At 45.8% G+C, this 27,311-nt stretch overlaps 1 protein-coding gene across 2 annotated transcripts; it reads right to left on the bottom strand.

Annotated features, from left to right (window-relative positions):
• Window positions 1-748: 748 nt before the first annotated feature.
• On the bottom strand, window positions 749-27,300 carry ezrb (ezrin b). Of its 2 annotated transcripts, XM_079753441.1 has the most exons (14): window positions 27,185-27,300; window positions 26,254-26,367; window positions 20,972-21,055; window positions 14,757-14,852; window positions 12,523-12,797; window positions 12,107-12,190; window positions 11,423-11,569; window positions 9,365-9,461; window positions 8,578-8,741; window positions 7,421-7,551; window positions 6,452-6,612; window positions 4,027-4,119; window positions 3,161-3,412; window positions 749-2,650 (listed from the first exon to the last, which is right to left on the bottom strand). In XM_079753441.1, exons 2-14 carry the CDS (start codon window positions 26,263-26,265, stop codon window positions 2,486-2,488), a joined length of 1,761 nt encoding a protein of 586 aa, XP_079609567.1. In that variant the 5' UTR covers window positions 26,266-26,367; window positions 27,185-27,300; the 3' UTR covers window positions 749-2,485. The 2 variants fall into 2 exon arrangements, with proteins under 2 accessions (XP_079609567.1, XP_079609566.1); XM_079753440.1 differs by lacking the exon at window positions 27,185-27,300 and having other exon boundaries at window positions 26,254-26,451.
• Between the last annotated feature and the right edge of the window lie 11 nt (window positions 27,301-27,311).

Below are 27,311 nucleotides of genomic sequence, written 5' to 3'. Positions count from 1 at the left end.
GGGACTCTAAGGGCCCCTGACACTCTATATTAGGAGATAGAAGGACAGAGAAAGGGGAGAGAGAGAGATAGGTATATTATATATTATATGTTACACATATATATATATATATATATATATATATATATATATATATATGATATATGCACATCATGTAGTTGGTATATATGAGTGTAGAAATATCTTGTAGACATATTATGGATTATTACAGATTACAGCACTTTGTCGTTTTACAGCCCGTCAACATTCATCAGCCTCAGACACACAGGAAGGCAGGGAGCTGGTTATATTATAGCTATTATACACCATATAACACACACAAATGATATTATATTATATTAACACACACACACACACACATTATATTATACACCATATAACACACACATTTTAATATACACAATATAAGACACACACATTGTATTATTCACATATAACACACATGCACATTATATAATACACAATATAACACATGCATATTATTTTACATAAAATATAACAAACACCCATTATATTAAACATAAAACAAACACACACACATACTATTATACACAATATAATACACACGTAAACCAGGAAGGCGTGTGATGATGTGTTCTCAGTAGCTGGTACCAAACTCACACATTATAGTATACACCATGTTACACACAGACCACACCAGGAAGGCTTCCAGAGGGACACTCATATAACCCCACACACACACACAATCCATTCAATTGCTTACAAAAATTAAAACACAACAGCCAGATCATTGGAGAATTTTCATTTTATTGTCGATAAGCTGAACATCTCATTCAAAAATCCTGTTCAAATGCAAAGTCCTGCAGAGCTGTGTGTCTCCTTTACAGGGGAGGGAAACAAGTCGATGTCTGGTTGATACTTGATGGCCTATAGTCTTGGACGGACATTTCACTCCTCTGTTCTTCAAGAGATAAAAACAACAACGGGTTGGATCAGTGTAAAATGAGCAGTCAACCACCTCATTCTGCACTATTCCATGACTAAGGTACCTTGGTACCCCTCATTGTGACATACAGTTTAACACATCTTTCTGATCATCTTTTGCCATTTTAATCCCTGTCCCCAGATAATGGGATACAACCAATGTTTGAACTTTAAAGATAAAGGAAATCATTTGTGTCTTTGCGTCGAGTGAAGGAATCCTTTTCCTCTTGTAATCCTCTTGTAGGGTTCAGAGGAGAAGGCCCCTTTGGGGATGGAACAGATAAATAAACGGTCCAATCAAAGAACAGAGAGACAGAAACACAAGACCAAGATGTGTCACCCAATCAACAGTGGCTGCTGCTATCAGGAGGTCGCTATGGAGACCGCTGAATGCTACGCTGTGGACCGCTAGCGCTGACCAAGTACCTAGCTAGAAGTTTAGCTGAACTGATTTAATGGCGTGAATTTGCCTTCATGTATAAAATAATAATTTACAGTTATACCTCATTCATTTAGCAATCTAACAAGGTACATAACCTATGGAGCTGTTATGGTCAATATATAGAATATTTGAAGCACATTCGTCCTCATTGTCATTCGTAAAAATGGAAACAAAAACAAAACAAAGAAATATACAAACCGGTGAAGATGAAAAACCCTTCTTAATGTCCCATATACAGTATAAATATATCAAACTAAGCATGACTTCAGGAAACGGTAGAGCTGTATTAAAACATGAATGGAAGTATTTAAAAACAAGACTATCTCTACTCCTTCCCTTTTCATAAGCTGTCCCGGTGAAAGGTCTCACTCACACCTCTTCCAACAAACATGAATAAACATTGCAAAGAAGCAAGACTCTGATTACATTATCAATGTGCACATAATGGAATATTACAAAAATAATAAATTTGGCTATTCCCCCCACAATTTCATCACACCTCTGGTTAAAATGAATTTCGAGCCTGTAAGATTACACATGATCCAAAAAAAAAAAATATATATGATTGTAGACTCTAGAGAGGAAAAAGGATTTGGCACTACGTTATTTTTGTAATAATATATACGTATTTATAGAAGCCCTGTGCGTTGCCTAGCAAACCAAAAAAATAGAGAGCTTCCATCATCTGTGAAGGGCAGGCGTCGAGGAACATCTGCCGTTCTGCTCATACTGCTTCAGTATTCGGAGGAGTCTTATCTGTGTGCCACAGTGGGATCTGTGTGCGACCGGTATGTGTGTGTATGTGTGTGTGTGCGTGTGCACACACTACACGTGACATGCATTCGGTTCCTGTGAGTTTATGTACCTGTGTATAGGTGTGCATGAGTGTTTATGTATCTGCATGTGTGTGTGTGTGTGTGTGTGTGTGTCTGCACATGTGCATATGTGTGTTTTTGCGCAAGTGATTGTGCACCAAGGAGACTAGAAGGGCCTAGTTGCGCAAAGCGAGGCGACCAATCAGAAGGGGAGGTTTGCGTGACCCTGGTCCGGGGGCCGGACCGAGGCAGTGGGGGGTGGTTGTGTTGGGGGTCGGGGGCCTTATAAGGCCTCAAACTCGTCGATCCTCTGCTTTGTGTTGCCCTGTCGGATCTGCCTCAGGGTCTTGTACTTGTCGCGTCCGGCGCGCACGTTCTCCGTGTGGAGCAGATCGTTCTGCGTCTTCTTGGTGTCGTCGCGGGCCTGGGCCAGCTCAGAGGTCAGCGCCTAGGGGGGAAGGGAGGGGGAGAGGAGGGGGAGAGATGGGAGTGAGTGGGGGGGGGGCACGTGATTAGAAGAAGACGTCCGAAAATCGAAACAAATTCTGATTTGTTGTGCTGCTGCTTCCACAGTTCGTAACACGCAGTGGTTTCCATGTCCCCACGACAGGTTCTCGGATGCCACCGCCGGAAGTGGAGGCCAAAATAACTCTGCTTAATGGACACAGGATTCTAGCGCGACTTTGTTTGATTGTTTTCAGGGTGAAAAATGAATGAAAGATCTATCATGAAAGAAATAAAATAAACATATCTCAAAAAGATGTCTAACAATAATTGTACTTCCATTGAGTAATAGTAATAATAATAATAGTCACAATATTACATTCATTAACATCCACAGAAACATACTGTGAAAGTAGTCAATCCCCCAGAAAGTACCGACAACTCAAACAATCGATTTCGGACAAGGGTCTCCGTGGCAACAGCCTCGTCCTCATCTCCCACCCCCCCCCCTCACCATCAGCTGCTTCTGCACGCGCTGGTTCTTCTCGGCCTCGGTGAGGCGCTCCTCCTCGTAGCGGTGGTCGTTGATCTCGTCGTAGTGCAGGTCGGCGCTGTGCGTGCTCGACTTCTCCTCGCTGTCGCTGTAGTCGTCCATCACCGCCGTGGGCTCGTACATCATGGGCGGGGGAGGGGGCGGGGGCGGCGCCGACATCACCATGTGCAGCTCCTCCTTAGTCTTCAGCAGGTCGTCCTGGGCCTCCCGGGCCTGGAGGGGCGGGAGAGAGAGAGAGGGAGAGAGAGAGGGAGAGGGAGAGAGTGAGAGAGAGAGAGAGAGAGAGAGAGAGAGAGAGAGAGAGAGAGAGAGAGAGAGGAGACAGAGAGAGAGAGGGAGAGAGAGAGAGAGAGAGAGAGAGAGGGAGAGAGAGAGAGAGAGGGAGAGGGAGAGAGAGAGAGGGAGAGAGACAGAGAGAGGGGGAGAGAGACAGAGAGAGAGAGAGGGAGAGGGAGAGGGAGAGCGAGGGAGAGGGAGAGAGAGAGAGACAGAGAGAGAGACAGAGAGAGGGAGAGGGAGAGAGGGGGAGAGAGAGACAGAGAGAGAGAGAGAGACATAATGTTAAAACATGTTAACTTTTTTTTATCTTTTAGCAAAGCATTGAGCCCAACCACATAGGATAGCGCTTGAATCATGGGCTTTTACTTGTTATTCATAATTGAATATGCACCATCAAAAAAAGAGGAAAAACAACCACTTTATACCCCAAAGCCACGAGAGGACATCCTGCATGCATATATTTTTTGTCTATAGGTCAACCAATCAAACTGTGGCACCAAAGAATGTGATTGGTAGGTTGTGTTGACAGACAGCTGTAAGCCCCCTACCCTGTGCTGCCACGTGTCTGCCTCCTCCTCCTTGCGTCTCCTGGCTTCCTCCAGCAGGGCGATCTTAGCCGAGTGCTCGGCCAACTCTGCAGCCTAACGCAAGGGAAAAAACACACAGAATGCAATGATTCTTGTCTTTTAGCAAGTCATGCTCATTATTTGTTATGGAGATTCACACTTGTCCTTTAGAATGTTTTTAATGTATACATCTTTCTCTCATTGTCTTCATTTGTATCAATATATAAATACAGAGATACAGGCCATTTGAACCTCTAAAATAGAATTTGTACATTGTAGGAGATAGGTTGGTCTTTCAGGAATGTAAGATAGACTCAGCCACTTTAAGTTGCCCTCTGATATGCCTGTTTGAAGTTTGATGCGCTCCTGGAAAATTGTTTCAACGTCTTGGGGCATTATGTGCACTAATATGTCAGTCCGAACGAACACAGAATGAGCGAAATGGGAAGAGCTGTAACGAGAGATGAGCGGAGGTACATCAGACCTGTGTAATGGCTTTGAAAGCTTCCAAAGAAGGTTTTTTTGTGTGTGTGTGTGTGTGCGTGCGTGCGTGCGCGCGTGCGTGCGCATGTGTGTGTGCCTTTGACCCGGATCAGACCCACCTAACTGCTTCTGCTTGTTTGTTGTTTGTTCAGTGTGTGTGTTAGCGTCTGGGAATCTGAAGACTGTTTGGACAAGGGAAACCTGCTTTGCCATAAACAAAACTTTGTGTATTAAAGGATTTGGTATTTAAATTTGACGTCCCTTAGTTAAAAAAGTGCAATAAGAAAATCAATTGTTTTGGGTAACGTTGAAAAGAAAAAGTTACGATAATGAAAGCAACCTGTTAAGTGATTGATTATTCATTTTGGTTCTAAGTTTGGACGTTGACTAACTCTAGAAACAGAGCATTGTGATAGGACATAAGGGTCATCAGAGACTGTGGGGGCCTTTTGGTGTGTGGCTCGTCATGGCTACCAGGAGAGTAACTAACGTACTAGGGTTACCAGCCAGAGCTGCCAACAGGACTATTATGGGGTGGAAGGGTGGGGTTTAGTGTTGGACCGGATCGGCTCCCACAATGGGCCCCAGTGGGTGGTTTACGGGGGGGGGGAGAAGGTGGTTTCCGGGACCCAGTGTGGGTGTGGTTTTCCCGCCCGCATTACTAAGAGCTTTTGTTGTTTCTTCTACCGGATTACCACTGATCCCCTTAATGCTGCGGAAAGCTCTTCCCTGGTGCAGGTGCAGATCTAAATCAATCAGGATAGAGAGATGAACACTTCCTGGACTCCACTCGATCGATCCACTCTCTCAGTCGCTCTCATTCTCATTCTCACTCTCACTCTTACTCTCTCAATCTCTGTCTTCCTGTCTCTCTCTCTCTCTCTCTAGCGTGGTGCCATTGGTCAAAGGATTAAAGCTAGATCCTGAAAGATTTGACCAGGAGCCGAAACCAAATCTGGCAAGGCATGGAGGCAGAAAGGACCAAATGGGGCAGGCAAACTGACTGGCATGGGAGAATGAACACCCTCTGCCAGGAAACTGGGCTCTCGCATTCTGGCTGTTTGCCAGCGTGGTCTCTCTATAAGCCATTTGGCGAGTGACCAATACACCGGATTACAAATGAATGTCTGTAATTGGAGTCTGAGTGGCTAAAAATAAAGGAAAGCAAAGCAGGCCTCCCTGAAAAAGGTTGAAGGCCTCCCGAGGTCACCAGTGTTGCCCCCCTATGGACACTGTTTAAAAGATTCTGTAGCCTGTTCAATGTGTTCACAAGGGGGGGTTTCATTTTTGTAAGACATGTTTCAATGGACCCTACCCTGCTAGCCTGTAAGCTAACAACGTCCAATGCAGAACACGTATTGCTCTGACAGTATGTTGTGACGAAAGGCCAGGAGAAACTGTGGGCCTGGTGTTTAATTGATCATCACTAGTTTGCCTACTATCTGTCATTCCTAAACAACCTCAAAACTGTTTTTACAGCGTCTAAATCTCACACTCTCTCTTTTCGTCTTTGTACTATCTCCCGGTGACGCTTGATCATGTAGACTATCAGTAACGACGATGTTGTTGTTTTTCATCCACTATGTTCCATCTTCTTTCTTTATGCCCGCCCCTTTCAGTCTTTCTGCCTCTCTCGGTTTGCCCGCCTCTTTTAGTTTTGTGCCCGCTCCTTTCCCTGTGCCTGCCCCTTTCTGTGTCCCCGCCATTTTCTTTGTGCCCTCCCCTTTCTCTCTTCCCGCCCCCTTCCGGTGTGCCCGCCTCTTTCTGTGTGTCGTCGGGGCGTGGCACTTGGTTCTATGAACATCCTTATTGTACCGACGGCGATATATTGGTTCGCTGTCTTATGACAAATGTACTTATTGTAAGTCGCTTTGGGTAAAAGCGTCTGCTAACTGCCCTCAATGTAAATGTGGCGGCCGCCCACCAGCTGCTCCTGGCTCTTCATCTGGTCCTCGGCCTGGCGGGCCAGCTCCTCCTTGGCCAGCAGGGCGGCCTGCCTCTCCATCTCCAGCCGCGCCGCCTCGTCCGACGCCCGCTGCCTCTCCTGGTCCAGCATCATGGCCCTCTGGACCTGGTCCTGGAGCTCTGGGGCCGGGGGGCGGTGAGAGAGAGGGGGTGAGATTAAATGGGGCCGGGTGGCCTGCCAGCCTTCCCCCCTTGAGCCCGATGCCTCACCCGTACCTTAACCTGAACCTTAATGACCTGCTTCTGAATGTGCTCGAGGTCGCATTGGATAACAGCGTCTGCTAGATAGCAGAGTGTCATAACTTGACGCTCGGAGCTCGGCCAGAAGGTCTGTTTGATAAAATGATGTCTTAAGTAAGGCAAATAGTTAAGTCTTTGATCTGAATGTCATTCACTCATCAGTATAATTATAAACTTCATAATAAGTAGTTATTCACTGACATGACTGTGCACAACATATTTCCAGAAACCTGCTCCTGTATTTCAGGTTTGGACTCTTCGTTCAATCATAAACAGATTAAAACAGCAACAGTCAACAGGTTTTGTTTAGAGTTACATCATTTAGTTGACCCTTCCTTTACACAGAAAACACCCTGAGATGCCAGGATAACAAGATCCTCATAGTTTGAATCGTTACATCTCAGGGCTCTAGGTTTCTAGTCTACTGATACAAAGGAGGAATCCAGACCTACATTACACACCCAGCCAACCGCACACACACACACACACAGAACCATCAACACATACACACACATCCCCACGCACACACCACACACACACACACACACTCCCACACACACAATGACGGACGATTCATCAACACACACACACACACACACACACGTACAGTGATAGATGAACCATCAACATGCACACACACATACACACACACAAACACACACACACACACACACACACAGAGCCTTACCTCTCTCTGCCTTCTTGGTCTTCTCCTCAAACTGATACAGTCTCATCACCAGGTCCTGCTTCTCCCGCTCCATCTGATCCTTCTCCCTCTCGATGGCCTCCCGCTTCTTCTTCTCGTTCTCCAGCTGGGCGCTGGAGATAAGGACACACACACACACACACACACAATGAGAGAGCTGCCACCACCAGCCAGAGTGACAGCCCCCCGGCACAATGCCGGGCCCCCAGGCCTCTCCCTGAACCACCACGAGGCCCGGCGCTCTGACAGGAGGCACACACACGCGCTGATACAAATGTGTTCAGCTGCCCCGCAGCAAACACAAACCGCTTTTCCCTTTTGTCCTTTTTCGGACACTGATCGTAAACGTTTTCCGCCTCAATCACATGCCTTTTCAGGTTTTCCTTTGTTTTTCCAACTTCTGTCACTCTATGTGTGTGTGTGTGTGGCGCAAAATGCACCATGTGAGACAAAAAGGATTGATCAACTCTTACGGGGCAAACAGGATATAGGCCAGCATGTAATCTACACTCTCCCTGACCCATTTATTGTCCAGACGCAGTGCTTTGAGCGACGGTGACCCTCTGAGCGCACACAGTCCCTTTGGCTGGCTCTGTATCCCGCGGCAGACAGTTACATCACTGTGTTTGAACAGCTGCGTTGGACAGCCAGACAGCAGCAGCTCTGATAATAGGCTAATAAGTGTGTGTACGTGCGTGCATGCGTACATATGCGTGTGTGTGTGTGTTTGCATGTGAATCGTTCAAATTTGCGTGAGAAAGTGCGTGTTGTGTATTTTCTCCTCCACATTTGCAATTACAATTACAAAACCCATTGATCCAGCCAAGTTGGCGCGTTTAGTGGACCACACCAATCCTCGGTAATGCCTCAACCGGGCAACGGACGTCAGATGGTGACCCAAAACGGTGAGTAACAGTCAACAGGCGTTTAACCTATAGAGTGCGATATTAATGCCCATTTATTTGGTTTTCCTTTTAAAGGTGTATCTCCTTGGTGGCCATGGGGTGGGACGGGCGTTGGGGGTTCAGGGGTCATGAAGGGAGCCGACGTTTGTGTGTGTGTGTGTGTGTGTGTGCGTGTGTGTGTGTGCGCGTGTGTGTGTGTGTGTGTGTGCGCGTGTGTGTGTGTGTGGCCCTCACCGCTCCAGGTGCTTCTGGTGCTTCTCCTCCCGGGCCTGGGCCTTCATCTGCTGCACCTCGATGGTGTCGGGCTTGCGGCGGCGCATGTACAGCTCGTGGTTGCCCATGCACAGCTGCAGGATGCGCTTGTTGATGCGCAGGCGAGCCGCGTAGAACACAAAGTCCTGACGGGACAACCCCGGAAAAAAGATGGACCATTTTTGGTTAAACACAAAGAAAGAAAGAAACCGCAGTTTGTGAAGTGAAAGGTATTGTGGGAGACGGGAGGGGGAGGGGAGGCGGGGGTAGGGGTAGCATAGCAGTAAAATAACTGCCCCTGGTGGTTTTGGTGTCCGACAGGAATGCCAAAGGGGAAGCTGTTAATGCCTATCATGGCCGCATCTTTCCCCAGGTTCTCCTCTAGAGGTAATATAGCTTCAGGAGCTGAGATAAGCCGCCAGAGGAACCACATCAGCATATATGTGTGTGTGTGTGTGTGTGTGTGTGTGTGTGTTACGTCAGCATGCAAATCCGTCAGCGGTGAGTGAATGGAAAATGGGTGTGTGTGTGTATTGGTGTATGTGGGTGTGTGTGAGTGTATATGGGAGTGTGTAGGGTCGGTGCTTCAGTGTGTGTCTGTGTGCTTGTGGGTCACAGATGCAGACATCTGATGTAGCAAGTAAATATGTATGCACAGGTAAAAAGCACAACAAATTTTGGAAAAACAATCCCTACCTTTTGGATGTATATGATAAAATGAATTATTATATAATGATTATTTTACTTTGTTGGTTCGTCTTGTTCTTACCGGGGCTTTCTTGTCAATAGGTTTGATGATGAACTTCTTGTCGTTGAATGAGATGTTCCGGATCTCGCTCCAGGGGAAGCCTATCTTCGGGGTCAGTCTGAGGAGGGAGGTCACAGGGAAAGCCATCGGTGAGCCTCATAGACAGTCCCTAATCAAGTGGTCCCAGGTCACACACAAGACAACACAACACATCTTGAGACGTTTTTCTATTTTGTAATTTCTAATCTGGCCTTCTAGTTCAACCAATACTGGGCAACGATGAGGCTAAACTAGAATATCTTTTTAGATGCAAGCCCTTATTGTCCTTCAGAGATGTATTTTAAGGTTCTGTGCCTGTCCATAACATGTGCATACATAGTCATCATTTTTTCAACACAATTCCATCCCTATTATTAAGTGCTCAAAAGATGAACCACTGTGACATCCTTCAGAAGGACACTCTGTAACACAGCCCAACAAGAACTTGGCATGGAATAACTGGAGATATACATTCAGAGGGAGGCCAAGGGTGTTCACCGCCACACTGCGTTGGGCAATAGTGTCCCTGCCCGTCCGTCGGAGGTGTGAGGCTCCGGCTGGGGTGTGTCATGTGCGCTCTCTCTCAGCGGGATGCCGATCTCATTAGATACGCCGCAATAACAAAGTGCTGTACAAGCCTGCATTGTTGCAATGTGCTCCCTGCAGAGCCCTGATTGGCTGTCAGAGGCATTACCGCCTCAACTGGAATAACTGAACAATTAGGCTCCGCTGACACACTCTTGTGGAATTGAGGGGAAGAATGTTGAAGCTAACCTAGCGATTTGGTGTCAATCAGTGAGCGCAAGGTCTCTTGAGCCATTGCGTTATTTGCGGACCTGTGTTATTGAAAGGAATATGGCCACTGCAGTATCCATGCAGCGCTGAAGGGTATTGCTAAAGGGAACCCCTAGAAGAATAGCATTGGCTTGAATGAAGATTGATACCCAAGATGGCTCAACGGTTAAGGTTAGGTGGCCTGGCGTTATCTTCTGAGAGTTAGTTGGCTTATGCCTATAGAAAAGGTTATGTAAAATGAGCAGTCACTATAAGAACCAAGGGTTTCAGATGCACAAACCAATCAATTGAATTGATCCCAGATGTTATGTTGAATTGTGAAGTCAGATTCAAATGCAGTGGTTTCACATCGCAGGTAAAAATCCTTGGATCCTTGAAAAGAGTTCCTGGTGTTTGTAGTAAAGCCGGTGCCTGTTTAACCAGATGGTTTACCGAGACGGGAATCACCACAGTAGTTTATCTTTACGAGGCCAGGGTCACACCACAGCATAGTAAAGACCTGCTGCTGCCTCCATTGACTGAGAGGCTGAGTGACAGGAGGCCACCCTCCTCCAGATTCTTGTGTGACAAAATAGCCTGAAAAACTGGTCTGTGTCACCATGGCCACAGCAGGGGAAGAGCTTGGGACGACAGAGGTTAGCTAACCCAAAGACATTGTCTGGCCCTGAGACACTCTTGCAGGGAGCCTATTTGCAGAGCCGTGTGTGTGTGTGTGTGTGTGTTTGTGTGTGTGTCCCGAAAGGAAATCCAGGCAAAAGATGTCCCAGGTATTGAGGGATGGGATAGTTCTACCAGAGGAAGTAAACAGCATTTTGCTGATCAATAACAGCAGGGAAAGGGGGAGGGGGGGGGGTGCTGTTTCTGTACAGAGGAGAGGCTGGGTTGGCCTCTGGATCAACAACTGAAGCTACCAAACTACCATGCTAATTGAGGGACAGTTAGGGTAGTTCTGGAGTCAAACTCAAATTCAACTAGAAGGTTGTGACTTTTTCTGTGTTGGCCCTTTCCCACTATGGCAAATCTAAAACCGATTATACACTGTTTTGAGATAAGTGTGAGCCTCCGAGACTGGAACTTATTGACCTCGTACTGTATGACAACTACAACCACGGGCATAGGATTCAAAACAACCATTGAATCAGTTCACTAACAGAACAGACAGAGTTAAATCAATGCTTTCTCTTCTCTCTTTCGTCCCCCATCCACTGGGGGACCTCTCCCTCGTGGCAGTAAGGTGTCCCTTACTTGTCGTCCTTCTCGTAGATGTTGAGGCCCAGTGCGTCCACGCCCAGCCACAGCTCCGTGCCCTTCTTGTTCTTGATGTCAAAGTAGTTGACGCCGTACATCTCCAGGTCCTGGGCGATTTTCAGGTACTCCAGCATAGCGTCCTCCCTGCAGAGGACCAGCGAAACCGGGTGAGACAGGCCACAGCTCAGGGGCACAACTTTAGGCAGTAGGAACACACTGGTACCATGTGTCCACTGTGTCAAGTAGTATGGTGCAAAAACTGTAGTTTAGTTTGACTTGAGTCACTTAAGGCATCAAAGGAGAATGATCCTCTTTTACCGACCTAAGGATTAATAGTTGGACGTTAATAAAGACGATAAAGAATATCTACGCATGTCACAGAATCAGTATTTCTCATTTACCGATGTCTAATAGGCCTTGATGTGCTTTTAACAATGATTCAGATCTCTGCACTACAATACGATATTTCACCCGGACAGAATTTCAGGCCGATTTTCTGCCACTGAAACCAAATATCCTCAAAGGATCAAACTTGTTTTCATCAGGAAAGCAGGACAAATAAATACAATCGGTAGGTCACCAACGGCACTGAAAGAAAAGCTCGCAGGGCTGAATTCAAGCAGAAGACGTGATGTCCTGCTTCAAATATGATATCCTGAAGCAGCCGGAGCCCGGACTCACTTGAGCATGCCCCGGTGCTCCTCGTGCCACACCTGGATCCTCTCCTCCCACTGCTCCCGGGACAGATGGTGCTGCTCCTGGACACTGCAAGGGAGAGGAAGAGCCTACGTCAAACCACCAGCAAATGAGGTCCTTGGTCTCAGACACACACGTCGTCGTCATCAGGCTCAGCTACAAGTGAAACCAGCTCTGGCTGCCTTGCCAGCAATAGGAATTACTTAAATATGTGTACATGTGATGAAAAAATAGGACCAGAACCTCAACACACATAAATAAGAGACAGTTTTCCAGTCTCAGGTTCTGTGACAGACAAGACGGCTGTACCGGCTCAGAGAACAGACAAGCAACAATAAAATGGTCATTCAACAGAGAACCACTTTCTTCGTTGAACCTGGTTCTTTACACCCCCCCCTCACCGCTGTGGCAGCAGGCGGTCCGAGGTGAGATAGCCCGGCCGGTGGACCTCCTTGTTGAAGTCTCCGAACTTGGCCTGCACCGAGTAGGAGGCCAGCAGCACGGCCGTCTCGGGGGGGCAGTAGACCTCGTCGCTGAGGATGCCCTCCTTCACCTGCAGGAAGAAGAGCTTCTGGGTGATGTCCTGGATCAGCTCCTCCGACACGTCCTCGGGGAAGAACTTGGCCCGGAACTTGAACTGCAGCGGGTTCTCCTTCTTGATGTCCTGGGACGCCACCTGGGGAGCGAGGGAGCAGACGTCTTGGTTTTTCAAGGTCGGGATACTGAACTTCTGCTTTATGTTTAGGGTGCGTTTTCCACGTTGGTGGACGGTGTCCCCAAACTAGAAATGTTTCAATTTGAACTAATAAAATGCTATCATCATGATGCATCGTTATTAATATTGTAGAGAGCTACGAATGGAAAATGGATGAGGCTAAGGTTTGCTTTTATGTTGTTTCCTTATTAATAAGGAACCAAAAAAAACTATAACAAATATTATATTTTACATCCTATTATTTGTTTTTTTTAGGTATAGCCATATAAGGGGACGTCACGGAACACCTGTCAATAAATCATATATATGACGGTTATATAATTACTTATTTAATCTGAATAGGCCTTTAGGCGACGTTTCGATTACTTCTCATCTTCTGTGTAGTTTATGGGTGTGCGTGCGTGGGTTCAGGAGGAATTCTTTAAATGTTATAATGGGTCGGTCGAGTTCAACTTCAATATCCCTTCGCACGCAGTTCCAGAGGACATCGCTTCTCCGCTGACTCCACAACGTTGTCCACAAACAGCGGTAATGCGGTTGAATGACCCGAAGCTATTTGTTGACACAACGTGTCTCTTCCTCGTAATTTCAAAACGGGAACGAAACGCAAGGGGTCACGATGGTTACAGGCTGTACAATCAGTGCCTGGAATAGCCCGGTATCCATCAAGCATTGTGCTGATGAGCAACCGTTTGCCAGGGCGTCCTCAAACTGCACTTCACTGCTGCCTGCTGAGGCCAGAGGAGGGTCTCCCCTTGACCCAACAGTTATCGATTCGAACCAGGATGTGGACCCACCGCTTTCTGCCAGACAGGCGGACAACCGCATAATGCCGTCGAAAGGACAATACTTCAGAGATACTTTTTGGGTGACATGATAATCCCGTTTGTCTGCTTACGACGGAACTAAGTTTGAGCTGGGCCTTTACCTTCATAAAATGGATGGAAGAGGTTGAAACTCACACCCTGATTCTAACATTGCTTTTAGAAAACAAACCCTCTCAACAACATGACAACATGACACGAGCAGCTCTATTCTCTGCAGGCAAACAGTGCAGTTAGTTCTCAGATCCACGAGGCAAAGTAAAAAAAAAAAGCTGAGCGGTAAGATAAATACACACGGTGTATAAGTAATACACGAAACCGCCGGGAGTGCTTGTGGAAAACCGAGCTTTGTATATACAGTATGCGTATAATACAGGCAAAACCTCATTCCAAAGTCCCATGCAGTCTCATGCACTCTTAGGCCCTTTCTCTGTGCGATGAGCGCATGCAGAGATGGCTTGCAGCGCACAGCTCAATTGGAAATTAATGTTTACCCCAGAGGACCATAGCGGCAATCTGTGTTTGCGCTAGGCCAACAGTGGACAAGAATGGAAAGCATGGGGATGGGGGGATGGGGGTCGTGAACAGTTCACACTAACGTGATACGATACTTCTCCAGCTGGTTTATCGTCGTCGCATCGACGCCCCACCGACACCAATGGAACTTGTGGTGGGCTTAACAATTAGCCACCAGTGCCCCCGAGAAAGCCCAGTGGGATCCACACCCGAGTCCAGACTGCAGATGTATACACTCGATTCTTCCGGGCTTACTCATTGACCACGCGAAAGGCAAACACTTTCTAACCCACCCGTCTGAAGAATGCGGCCCTTTCTCTTGTGCCGACGGTATGGGCTCCATCTGACTTGGCATTGTGTAAAAGAAAAGAAAAAAAAAACCTGGGCCCTTGGAATGTGCCCCTGGGACTCTCGACGAGGGGGCCGGCCACCTCGGACGTCGCAATGTTCGCAACTCTTTAACGCTAGTCATGCGAGTCACATTAGTCACCGGGTTAGTGGAATTCGAAAAGCAGAGGAAGGGTAAACTTTCACTCTTTGTATTTCCGTCACTGAAAGGAATATCCAGTGTAGATCTTACCTTTTTCTCCAGCTTCAGCCATGTTGGGTAACCTTTGCCGTCTGTGTACTGCAGCCCAAAGTACCAGACCTCGCGTAAGCCGATGGTTTTCACCACCTGTGAGAGAGGAGAGGAGACAGACTCATTCAGGATACTGCGCTTCACTCTCTATGATCTATAGCAACGTCTCAATCCCACGTACTGAGGTGACTTGTAAATGGGAGAGAACAACAAGAACTGTTAAATGCGTGACTTTCCTCATGAATTAGAGCACACAGTGACATTTCACACAGTGACATTTCACAGACAACTCGTTCCTCCACCAAAGATGAAGTCAAAGCGGCCCATGCCAAAGAGTTCACAGGTGTGTGATGCAAAGTGCAAACCTCAAAATTAGATGAAGCGATTATTTTAACTAATGGTTTAGATACACAAATAGACAATAAACTAGATCATATTTACTGAGGCCTTTGGTGAAAGGGCCTTTGGGGGCATCACAGCCTCTGGAAGGCCTTATGAAACCCCACCCTTACCAAGTGAAACACACTGCCACCAGACTGATGTGATGAACCCAACCACTGACCACCCACATTCCCAGGAGCCAGGCTCGCTCGAGCACATCGGGTTCAGTCGAACTTGTGCAAACATTAAAGCGGCAACAGATATGCGTGCTTATTTGCAAATGTTGTGTTTACATTTCTGCTCCATTGGTCTTCGTATGCAAAGCGCACTCCTCCAGTGCCACACCACGATGGCTCCGGGTGGGTCGTTACTGTACGTGGTAACGCGGGCAAGGCAGCGGTTGTGTTCGTAGTTGTCAGCCTGACCTTACTCCTCAAACAATACTCTGTTTCACTTCTGCCCAAATGCTATCTCCCACAAATTGATTATTTCTGAGGAAAGTGAGTATGCACATGGTTTCCTTACTGTGTGGCAATACCCGAGACACAGAGCACACAAGAACACAATTAGAAGGGCTGGTCCTGAGCAATGAGTGGCTATTGTTTGACTTGTGAGGAGGAGTGGCCTACTGTATGATTAGGGTGTGCTGTGTGACTCGCATCCTGTGCTGGAACAATCTACAGTTAAAAGGTAATTGGTAGCCCTTTTTGACATGAACAAATAAACGAAACTGATACTTTTAAATCGACAATGACAATGAAGACACACTTGTTTTGGGTATTATTCTTTTTGGTGATCAACTTTGGCAATATATTATACATGCTGGAAGGATCTAGAAATATCTGCTTGTTCTGTAAGAGATGCCACACTTTTCGTCTGGCTTACCAGAGAATAGTCAATTTCCGACGGCCTATAAGTGATTTTCCAACAAGGGTTTGCAGTCATTATGTGTGTGTGTACGTGTATGTGTGTGTTTGGCTGTGATTATGCATCAAGCCTTGTAGTGGGAGAATATATATGCCAGGTCCTTATTTAAAAGGTGTTTAGTCTCAAATTCTCCACCCAGTTCTCAGGTGGGGGCCTACATCTCCCTAGCAAACTGTGAGTCAACACATACACATCCACTCCAGGCCAAACCCATTTTACCCGATAAGCTGTACGTCAAGGAACCTCAAGTATAAAACCAAAATTACTCTCCCGTCAACATGATTGATTACTTTAAAAAGCAGCTAAATAGGTTGGTCCTATGCAAGGCTAGAATCCACAGACCTTTAGATTGTGTGTGCGAATGTGTGTGTTTTGGTGAACACAACAAGCAGTAGCAGAAGCTGAAACGAGAGAGCTCTTCAACCTAGACCTCACCTGCATTAGAAGCCCTAAGTGGCACAGAACACAATCGTCCTTTTCATGGTGTTTTTTTTTTTTTTTAAAGGGGCTGTGCGGCTAGTAAAAGCGAGAAGCTGTGTTAAAAGAGTGACGCTGGCTTAATACCTAGCTAAAGGAAAGTTTGGTGTTCTCGAGGGGGGGGGGGGATAAGCCTCTTAGCTCTAGCACACCCTTTCAACATTTAATCTGAACCTGCATGTGATTTCACCAATATGTTGATGAAAATATGGATAGAGTAAGTAACTAGACAGATGGCTGAATAATATCATTCATCATCATGTCAATTCACTTCAACTTTGTTGTTTGGCCAAGTTCATTTAAAAACCAATTATGGATACCGTTAAACCCAAATTGAACCACACAAAACAGAAAAATAAATTATATGGCAGAGCAATCTTCACCAAACCATAACACGTAATAAGTAAATCATTTTGATATCGAATTGTCAGATCCCTGCCAATTCCCCTCCCTACTAGATAGATATTGAAGAACACAGCCTTTGGAAAAGCTAATGGGATTCATGTCTGATGGGCAACTGGTCCTTCTGGTAACATTAGGCAACAATGGGAGGAAGGAATTTAGCTTGCATTAGCTTGAAACCCCCACTGCTCCTATCTGCTCTTGGACGTCTCTATCTCTCTGCTAACTCAGGTTTCAAAGTTGAGTTCCTCCTCCATCCAAAAGTAATTGAATGTGTCTTTCGCCTCATGTTCATAATGACTGAATGAAGCTGACCCTGAGTCGACCGTTACCACATGGGTCCTACCAACAACGCCCCAAAATGGAATATTTTAACCTTCCTGTTTTTGTTTCTGACATCTAATTTTGTCCATGCTGAAAAGTGATATATGTATATATATATATATATATATATATATACAATTTAAACACCCTGCCACGGGCTAAGGCACAGCAGGCAGGCATGTTTGGTCCGGCTTTTCTGTGATCCAATCAACCACATCACATTCATCCTTGATGCCTTTCACAGTTTATTCAGAATCAGTTTGGTGTTGGTAGGGTGAGGGAGAGGATATTGGGAAAAAGAGCTGATTTCCGTCTTGGTCATGGCTGCTGCTTGCCCCTGCACAAGAGCGCAAGGCACGTCTAGAGGTCTGACGAAGTCCAACAACCCGACAGAGAGAGAGAGCGAGAGAGAGAGAGAGCGAGAGAGAGTGAGAGAGAGAGAGAGAGAGAGAGAGAGAGAGAGAGAGAGAGAGAGAGAGAGAGAGACAATAAGCCTGTATCTTAACCATACAGCTGATATCTTTGTCCTGGCTAGTCCATAATCCATTATTAAATTATGACATCTCTTTGTGCGCGTCCGTACATGTTCAGGATTGCATTTTCTCCCAAAATAAAGAACTTATCATCAATGACTAAAGATGCAGCGGGTGAGGTTGTGTCTGCCTGTATGGATGTGAGTGTGTGTGTGTGTGTGTGTGTGTGTGTGTGTGTGTGTGTGTGTTTGTGTGTGTGCGTGTGTGTGTGTGTGTGTGTGTGTATATGTGGTGTGTGTGTGTTTGTGTGTGTGTGGGGGTATATGTGTGCATATGTTTATGTTTGGGTCCTAAGTACAGATCAAGGGTAGTGAGGTGGCTGGCGGTGGCGGGGGGGATGTAGGCCCCAGAGAGGGCGTGGCTTCATCTTAGGGCCCCGGACATAGTGACGGAGAGCGAGGCTATAATTGGCGTCGACCATGATGACCACGGCGACCGCAGTCTGCCCTCGACCCCCCGAGGATGAGCTCACCGCCGTTACTCAGCATTTCCATTGAGGCCGTCTGCTGCGTCTGTGTGTGTGTGTGTGTGTGTGTGTGTGTGTGTGTGTGTGTGTGTGTGTGTGTACATGTGTTTGTGTATGTCCACTGAAATGCCAACACACCACTCCATAACAGACTAGTTGAGACAGTGAGATATTGTGCTGATCACAGCCGTTAAACATCAACTTGGGCCTGTTTCTAATAGCAACCCCCGGGACGGGACACTTGCTTGGAAATGGGGCACTGAAATGTAAGCTGAACTGTTGCACTATGAGGTAGTGTGAAGGTGATTCAGTCGTGCTACACCCACCCCGCCAAGAGAGATTTTGACATGTAGGCGAGAGAAGCCGCCATCTAAACATAGAGCAATCCCAAGTTATTTTTTTTCAGTTTATTTGAAGTTGCACAGTCTCATTTCCATGGGAAACCTATCTTTCCACAAGCAGTAGCCATTGTATAAAATAAAGCTCATCCAGCCATTATTTGGTTGTACATGAAGTGGAACAGGGGATCAAGCTCAAACAATCCTCCAGGGAATGAAGCCACTTCCCTGCTTACCTTTATTGCCGGTAGAAAACCCATCTGTAATATTATACTGTGCTTTTGGTAAAACCATGGGCACCAAAAGCACAATATGATATTACAGATGGGTGTTTCCCTTTACTTTGGGATGCAGAATCTATCTACGATTAAGTCACCCATGGAAGTTTTTCCTTCAACATGTGTTAAGTTAAGTGAGTAAGTGACAGCGGCTCAGATTTAAGAACTGACCATGCACCACACTATGTTTATTTGCTCTCTCTGTCTCTCTGTCGCTTAGCAAAGGAGGTTTAAGCGAAGAAAATCGTACAAATGAATGGAAGGGATAGAGCGAGCCTGCTGACCAAAATAACAGGACAGCTCTGTGATTCTACACAGAAGGGCTGTGCACATCCACGGCACCAAATGCAAGTGATTATACATAATTTGCTAGACAGAGCCACAGTCATTTTCTTCTTTGTTGGGGGGCGTCTGTAATAAGAAAAATATAGAATTTCGTGGGACTTGTCCTTTTAACTCCTTTCTCTCAACAGCACTGCTGGGGAATAGAAACAGCCGAGCGTCAGAGACACAGTCACCGGTACAGTAGGCACAAACAAGCTATTGAAAAACGGGTTAGACAGGAAGTGGCAAAAACAATGCGTTTCCTCTCCCAGTGCTGGAATCGAGTCCCAAACAGGCTCGGGTTAACAGGCAATACACTATTGAGACATTAAGCCTCTCCACGAGTGGGAAACAATGAGTGCAAGGATGGATTTAAATAAATGAAAGAAAAGAAACCCAGGTACACTCAATCATGAAGAACAAATATATAGAAAAATAGAAAAGCCGAAGAGTCACCAGGACAGGTTACTTAACCACATAATGGACAGAGCATCGTGATTGGGTTGAATCAAGTATGAAACCAAAGACATTGAAACACCCCATTCACCCAGATTTAGGGTCATCTGCCAGCAAATTTGAGACACTAATCTTAAATCTGAATTGTAAGACTTAGAACAAGGAAACCGTAACTAAAGTTTCAAGGCACCTAATATGTTAAAATCAGCCCCAGGGGCCAGCCCCTGACAAAATGATAAGGCTGAGTCACGTCACAATCATCCTGCCCATGTAGGCTTGTGACAGTGACTGGCAAGAGCAGTCCCTGACAGAGGCCATCTTCAGGCAGGAGCTGCCTTTATTATGACCTCACCTTGAACATTTCAACTCCTCATGCATCTCACACCAAACACACCAAACACGCACACACTAAGGGAACAGGCTGGTTTGCTATTCTGTGTCATTCATGTCATAACTTCCAATGAAGTTCGTCTCCACACTAGAAAAGTCCCTAACTGGATAATATTTTGACCCGGTTCAATATAAAATGTCCAAAGAAAGGTTCAGCATTGTCATCAACTAAATGTTTGTTGATTCTTTGTGCTCATGCATGAACTTGAATAGCCCTAGGGATAAAGCCTTTATCTATCTTGATCTCTCCCCATCTACTTGGAATTTGCTTCAGAATGACAAAATAATATTTGCGTCAATAGTCTGTAGAAGTTGGTAGGTGGACTTTCTTCATGCAGCTCTTTGAATCTCAATGTTATTCTTTTCCCTTAATTTGTTTTATACTGTTATTTGTTATTGGACGTCAATGAAAACTGTGTGGGCCTTACTGTGCTGTATTATCTTGTCAGGGACACTGCAAAGTTTTGGTCAAATCAAAATAAAGAATAACCTGGAAATACTCCCTGATTGTAAATGACTCAGGGGGAAGCGAGAGGGGGATGGAGGGAGAGATAAGTGGCCCTCCGGTCCTCCATAAGATAACACTATCAACGACGGCGACTAGACTGAGGCCACAGGGATAAAAGAGAGAGCTGATGTCATTCCACTAAGCAAGCCGGAGGACAGCTGGTACAACTGGAGCTTCAAATCCCTTTTCCCTTTGCAGAAAGCCAACAGCTAGCTCCAGCTTTATAATTTAACATTTTGAAGAAGAAATCCCTTATAGATTTATATGATGAGTGAGTGTGGTTTCACACACACACACACACACACACACACACACACACACACACACACACACACACACACACACACACACACACACACACACACACACACACACACACACACACACACACACACACACACACACACAGACCTGGTCAAAGAGCTGCTTGCCCGTGGTGCTGGGCAGGACTGCAAACTCCAGCTCCGCATCCATGGTGGTGACGCGAACATTGACCTGTTGATAAAAAACACAAGGTGCAAGGCCACAGTGAGTCAAGTTCATAAGCATCAACGAAAACACAAAACAACAAAAAAAACCACAGACTAGTAAAGAGTGGGGGTGAGGCCATCTGATGAAGCAAATAGTGCTCGATCCCAGTAAAAAGGAGAGCCAACCCAACTAGCCAAACGAAAGGGTGCTGAGGCCTTTTGGAGGAAGGTTGGGGGGGAGGGGGGTTGTGTTTACACAGTAAACACACACACAGGACCCTGTGTTAATCGCCACTCTCTCTTCTTTGCAGAATGGGCTGTTTGAAAGGCATTCAGATGTATAGGGGGTTTCAGTGGAAAATATTAAGCAAGGAGCACAGAATAATCAATTTCTTTGAGCATTCAACTAATTCGAGAGGACCCTGGGAAATTAGCACAGCGATAGCCTGAACCTCAATAAGTTAAGTGTGCCGTACTAGCCGTTCATCTTAAATACAAGCAGGATGGGAAAGTTTGAGAGTGGGTCCCTGTGCTGATAACCCACCAGACATTAACAATGGAGAATTAATAGCAGCCATCAGCCAAATGCTGGCCTTCCACACCCTCTTAAAGCTTTGGCTTTAAGAGGGCCAACTGGCACTTCATGCCAGTTGGCTGGTTATCAGCCTCTCCCCAGCCCTGCCCCCTTTTTAAGACCATCCGTTTGGATGTTACAGAAAGAAGCTGGTGAAGCCTTTTTCATTTTATCTCCCCCTACTGGGAGCCGAGCCGTAGGGAAGGTCTGTTTCCCCGTTCGTTAATGATTTACCAGCCATACCTATGTGTACAAAACGGCGATCCATCTCGTGGAAACCGGCCTAATGAGAGGAGATTTTAATGTCAACTCACAGAGAGTCCACCCAAGCGATTATTATGCGATGTATAAACCTCAACAAATAGCTTGAGCAAATACGAAGCGCAGAACAATAACAGATGACGTCGGTTTTGACGCCACAACACAGAAAAACACTGTCGTATTCAATGTTCGCTGACGTGAAACACACAACAAAGCACTGATATTTACCAAGATGGATTCAGAGTTATTGTCACATGGTTTGCACCCATTATTCGATTACAATGCTCAAGGTTCTTGCCAATCACCAGCGGTTTCCAGGGGAGATTTAGTCTTATATCTATAGTATGATTTTACTTTCTTCTCCTCTGGGAGTTCTTAATGGCGGGCCGAGAAGGGGACGAGAACGAGAGTGAAGGTGAGAGGGAGAGAGAGGGAGAGAGAGAGAGAGAGAGAGAGAGAGAGAGAGAGAGAGGGAGAGAGAGAGAGAGAGAGAGAGAGAGAGAGAGAGAGGGGAGAGAGAGAGAGAGGGAGAGAGAGAGGGAGGGAGAAAGAGAGAGAGAGAGAGAGAGAGAGAGAGAGAGCACAAGAGAGAGCGTGAGGTAGTGAGCACGAGAGAGAGAGAGCGCACAAGAGAGAGTTTGCTAGCTAAAGCAGCCTTGCCTGATACCTTTCATCTCCGGGGCCATTGTGAAAGGCAGTGAGCCCCAGCGGTGGTGGACACAGGCTCAATGACGCCCACTGGAAAATGGGCCTCAGCGGGAGGGGTTTGGTGCTGACTGAGTTGCTGATTCACAGCTTCCTCAAAACATGCACGAGGCCTGGGTGACCCGGGTGAGACCGCTGAGGCTCACACACCAATGGCAGAAAACCGATGGAAAAGCTCACGATTGTGTGGCTATCCGGCCTTTGTGGAAAAAGGTGAAGTATACACAGCTCAAATCTATTGATCAGTGGTTCTCATTTGGGAGAAAGTTAGCTCGGTGCATAGGGAAATATGGTCCTTTGAGTTTCCCTAGTGCGTGGTTCATAAAGAAAGGGGAGAGGAAGGCCCGCGCCGACCTGGCTACAGCTCCTCACCACATAAGGTGAGGAGCTTGGGTTGCGAGGGGGCACGATTTAAAAAGAAAAAGGGTGAAAAAAAGGAAAAGAAGACAGAAACCTCCGTTTACACAGCTGAACAAAGGTGCCCATTCAGCACAAGGCCCCCAAGCAGTTCCTCTCCCGCATCAGCATGCATATGCCAGAGTCAACCCACGCTTTCAGAGGTTTACAGCGAAAACCGAAGAGCTGTACCAGTTGGCACTGCACTGGGCTTGGGTATCGCAACGTTGGATGCTTTTGAATTTCTTTACGTCTGCACCAGCAGCTAAGGCCGCTCAGGCTGTCCCTCTCACCGCCAGCGTCCACATACGCTGCCATTACAGTCGGCGGTGGCTGCGTCCGAGGCAGCGGAGGGAATGGAACATGTGAGTGGGCGCGCAGACAGAAGGGCCAGCAGAAACCACCGTGAGCGATATGTGATCTCCAAGCTAATCCCTTCAACGGTAACTCACAATAAACCGAGGCCATGAAAAAGAAAACATGACACATATACTCGAAATATACCAGGCAAAGGCCCAATGTTCCACAGACAGGACTTCAGTCAGGGCAAAAAAAAAGGTTGTATTAAGCATTATGAAGGCTCACTTCACAAGATCTCTGTCCTTTACTAATAAGTTAGAAAACTAGAAAGCCAAAGGTACCAGACAGATCCATAAAGGTAACCGCCAAGACACGGAGCAGTCCAGGATAAATGCTAGACTTACTTCCGCAGAATGATAAATAGGTTGGCAGTTAGTGTTGCAAACACTGGTTTCTACGGTAACCATGCCAATGCTGAGGGGGAAAACAACTAAAGCGCTACATAATAAAATTTGCCATGGGAAAAAAAGAGGCAACAGAGTTACTACACTGAAGAGACGTGGCGCTTGGTTAGTCTTGCATCTTAACTGCCAAAGACATTGTCGTCCTTGTTTTAGACTTAGTTTTTGGTCACATTAAGGAGATTGGGCCATGATCATTGCTGTGGTTAAATAACCAGGAATAGACACAGGTAATATAGCAATATACGAACAGACGAACAAGCTTCTGTAAGCTGCCTAGTATGGTTTTGTAAGACGCTAACACTTTTTTTATTACACTGCGTTCTCATGGGATATAATCATTCATTTTGGTGACTGTGAACCAGAGCAATAGAGAACTTATATGCCCAGCAGTGGTGCTTCTTTTCAGCGGAGGGGCGGGGGAAGGTGTGGTGGTGGGGGTCTGATGGAGTTGAACAATGTTTGGTTTGGATTCCTTCCGCATTCCTCTGTCCCAGTCTTATGAGGATAATGCACCCCTTCAAACACAATGCGTGCGGACATTTGGCCAAATGTGCAGCATCTATTTTTCGCACTGTGCAATGACCCCGAGGGCGTTCCAGCCATCGGTGCGTTATCAATTATTTCAAGGAACAAACATTAACAATGGAGCTGGACACAAAAAGGAAACACCCATACATGTTGGTCACGGCCACGCCTGAGAGGTTTCTATCATGGGTCTGTGACCGCAAGGGAAACAGGATTCTGGGAGAGCCGAGGAGCACTATCGTTTACCTCGCCACAATGTGTCATTCAGATGAGGGAAACGTGAGTCACAGGAACCTCCAATCACGTCCCACTTTCTCCCATTTTATGGCTCCTCGTCTCACCCAACACCCCAACCAGAAGATGTTGGAGGTGGGAGAGGCCTTTGACAGCATGTCAACTGCTCATGACTTATTGATTGATTGATTGATTGATTGATTGATTGATTTACTACTCAGCGGTTTCAAAAGATAGTCTGAACAGCTTTTATAGCTTTTATCCTTGTTTACATTTTATTTTCACTACAAATCAATATCTGTAACTCAAGTCACAGGATATTTCAAATATATTTCTATACCTGATTCCCTTCGAAGAGATTTTCATAGAGAAGAACACACAATTCTGTGGTCCTTAGGACACAGGGTGTAATTGATGCGTATTTACGGTAAGGGCATTTGAGGGCTTTAGATTTGTAACTTACAAAGATGTTTAAGAATGACCCATCGTTTCCAAGGACTAACTATAACGTTAGTAAAGTCCTTTCACTCCTGCTCTCAGGCTGACTTAAGTTAACCTGAAGCTAACAGAGCATAACACCTGAAACTAGACACCCACTGGGTGCCAATAATAGACCTCAGCATTCAGGGGATTCATTTAAGATTACAATTATAGACGGTGGGCAAATAAGAACAGTGGAACAAACGTATTAAAACAGACTTAGTGTATGCTCCTCCTATTGGTTCATGTGATGCTGTGTAGCCTCCCCTCATGAACTCACAAAGTGAACACTCAGTCTCAGCAAGCAACAAAAAAATCAGGGCTTCTTTGTGCTTGACATCATGGAAAGGAAACATTTTGCCATTATAACCCCCTCCCCCCAATAAAAATAAATAAAGGAGCCAGACGTATTTCTGTACCTACAACAGGGGTTGCGCTATCAGCCCATGATGATGTCATTTCCACGGTGACACTCCTGACAACCCTGAGGCTCTAAACAAGCCATCAACAAACTGTATGACGCCCAGCCTGTGGCCACCTTCAGATGTTCAACTATACCAGGAGTGAGCACAATACCGTGCACTGTTTGACAGTACACATCACTGTGGCAGCACATTTAACCATTTAGTTGTATTGTTCAAACCACTTCTTAATTAAAGTTGAACTCAACAATGTGGACTTGTTAACATGACATGACTCCACTCTCATTTCAAGGGAGGTTATCATTCACCACACACAGACAATAATATGGTTTCTTAATTGAACTAATTTAACAATGACATCTGAATAAAAATAACAGGAGAATATCTACATCAGCCCAATACAAACGAAGACTAAAGACAAATAGAAAACAAATAATTGGTCGCAGTGTGGTTATAAAGTGATTATACAGCCCTACAGGACACACAGAAAGCTGTGGTCTAGATCCGTTGTCTGTACCCAAGAAAATTATTAATCAAGAAAAAAATTAGTTTCTGTTTAATTTTAATAATGGACAATGGAAGAAAATAGTCAATTGTGTTAATTGGTGCTTCCAAGGTGATCCTGATTAGGTGCAATCATTGCTGGCAATCCGATTTACTTTAATAAGAGTGTATTGTCTTAATGTAACAAACAGCAGAAAAGGAAAGGTCTGTTATTAAAATTGGAAGAGCCCACATATTGTCAAGTGGAGGTTAGTTTGGCTGCTAGAGTAAACCCCATCACGAATCATAGAATCATAGAAATATTCAACGTAATAATTGATTAATGTGAAACAGCGAAAGTAAAGTATAAAATACATACCGCTTTAGGCATCGTTGGTCCTTTTCCTTACTTTGTATGAGACGTGGTACAAAAAGAAAGCGTTCCCTGGAAAGAAACTGCTCCGTGTGTGTGAGACGCTCTCGTCTTGCCTTCCTGGAGACAGAAAGAGGAGAAACGAGTTATACCCACCTCGGCGATACTGGATGGGACGGAATAGCCTGCCTTTAAATTGCTGTGCACGACTGGTTGACGCACAGCTTCACGATGAATCATGCATAAATCCAGATCAAATATGGAAGCCCTTCCCAACAGCTATGATCAACTAAGTCTCCACCCTTTTCTCTTGGTTACCTTACTCAGAGGATGGGGAAACCTGGCGTAAAGATACCGGTAAGGCTAGAAATAGCCTAGTTTATAAAGAAAAAAAACTATTATTGGAATAAAACTGCTTTGAATTGAAGAGATTTAATAGGACGCGGGGTATGGGAACTAGTCTGAGCATGGAATCTCGGAAAGATATATTACCTGACAGAAATGTGATAAAGTAGGTGTGAAAACACCTTTCATATGCTCTCCCGAGTAGACAACAAACCCAGTGTAACAGGAAAAGTCCGGTCCTCGTTAAAGCAAATCCCATGTTTAGCTTTGACGCGCATAGACAACCAACCCAATAGATCTCAGGTCGTTTAAAACACTAAAACAAAGGCAGTGAATCAAGGTGGAAAACTTTGCCCTCAATTAAAATAAGCTTCCGTAGGCCTACAGCTATTTCAAAATGTATTTGTTCGGGTTTGTTATGTTGGTGGAGCCGTCATGCAGGCGTTAGAGGCGAACATCCTCACTGTAATCCTGCGGACACCTGTTGAGAGATCTGCTCCTTTGGGTCGAGCGGGCTGGTAAACAAGGCGCAAAAGTGCGAAAAGTGTTTCCGTTTGTTGAAACGTACACAGATACGTATCGAAAGTCTTACCAAATAGTGGGATTTGCCAAATCGACGATTTGTCGGCGGTTTCGTAGCCGTTGATTTCCCCCTCCTTCTCCTGTAATTTGTAACGCGCGGCAATATGGCTGACAAGTGGTCGAGTGCGCTGCTGTGC

This window comes from Pollachius pollachius (genome assembly GCF_949987615.1).
Source record: "Pollachius pollachius genome assembly, chromosome: 16".
NCBI classification, from domain to species: domain Eukaryota; kingdom Metazoa; phylum Chordata; class Actinopteri; order Gadiformes; family Gadidae; genus Pollachius; species Pollachius pollachius.
This window is presented reverse-complemented; position numbering and strand designations above follow the sequence as displayed.

Bases quoted from the DNA above. Each gene is read 5' to 3' on its own strand.
- ezrb (XM_079753441.1), bottom strand. The intron at 14,853-20,971 runs GTCTGTGTGTGT...CCTCTCTCACAG, and splicing joins GCAAGCAGCTCTTTGACCAG to GTGGTGAAAACCATCGGCTT. The intron at 3,413-4,026 runs GTAGGGGGCTTA...CCGCCCCTCCAG, and splicing joins CAGACACGTGGCAGCACAGG to GCCCGGGAGGCCCAGGACGA.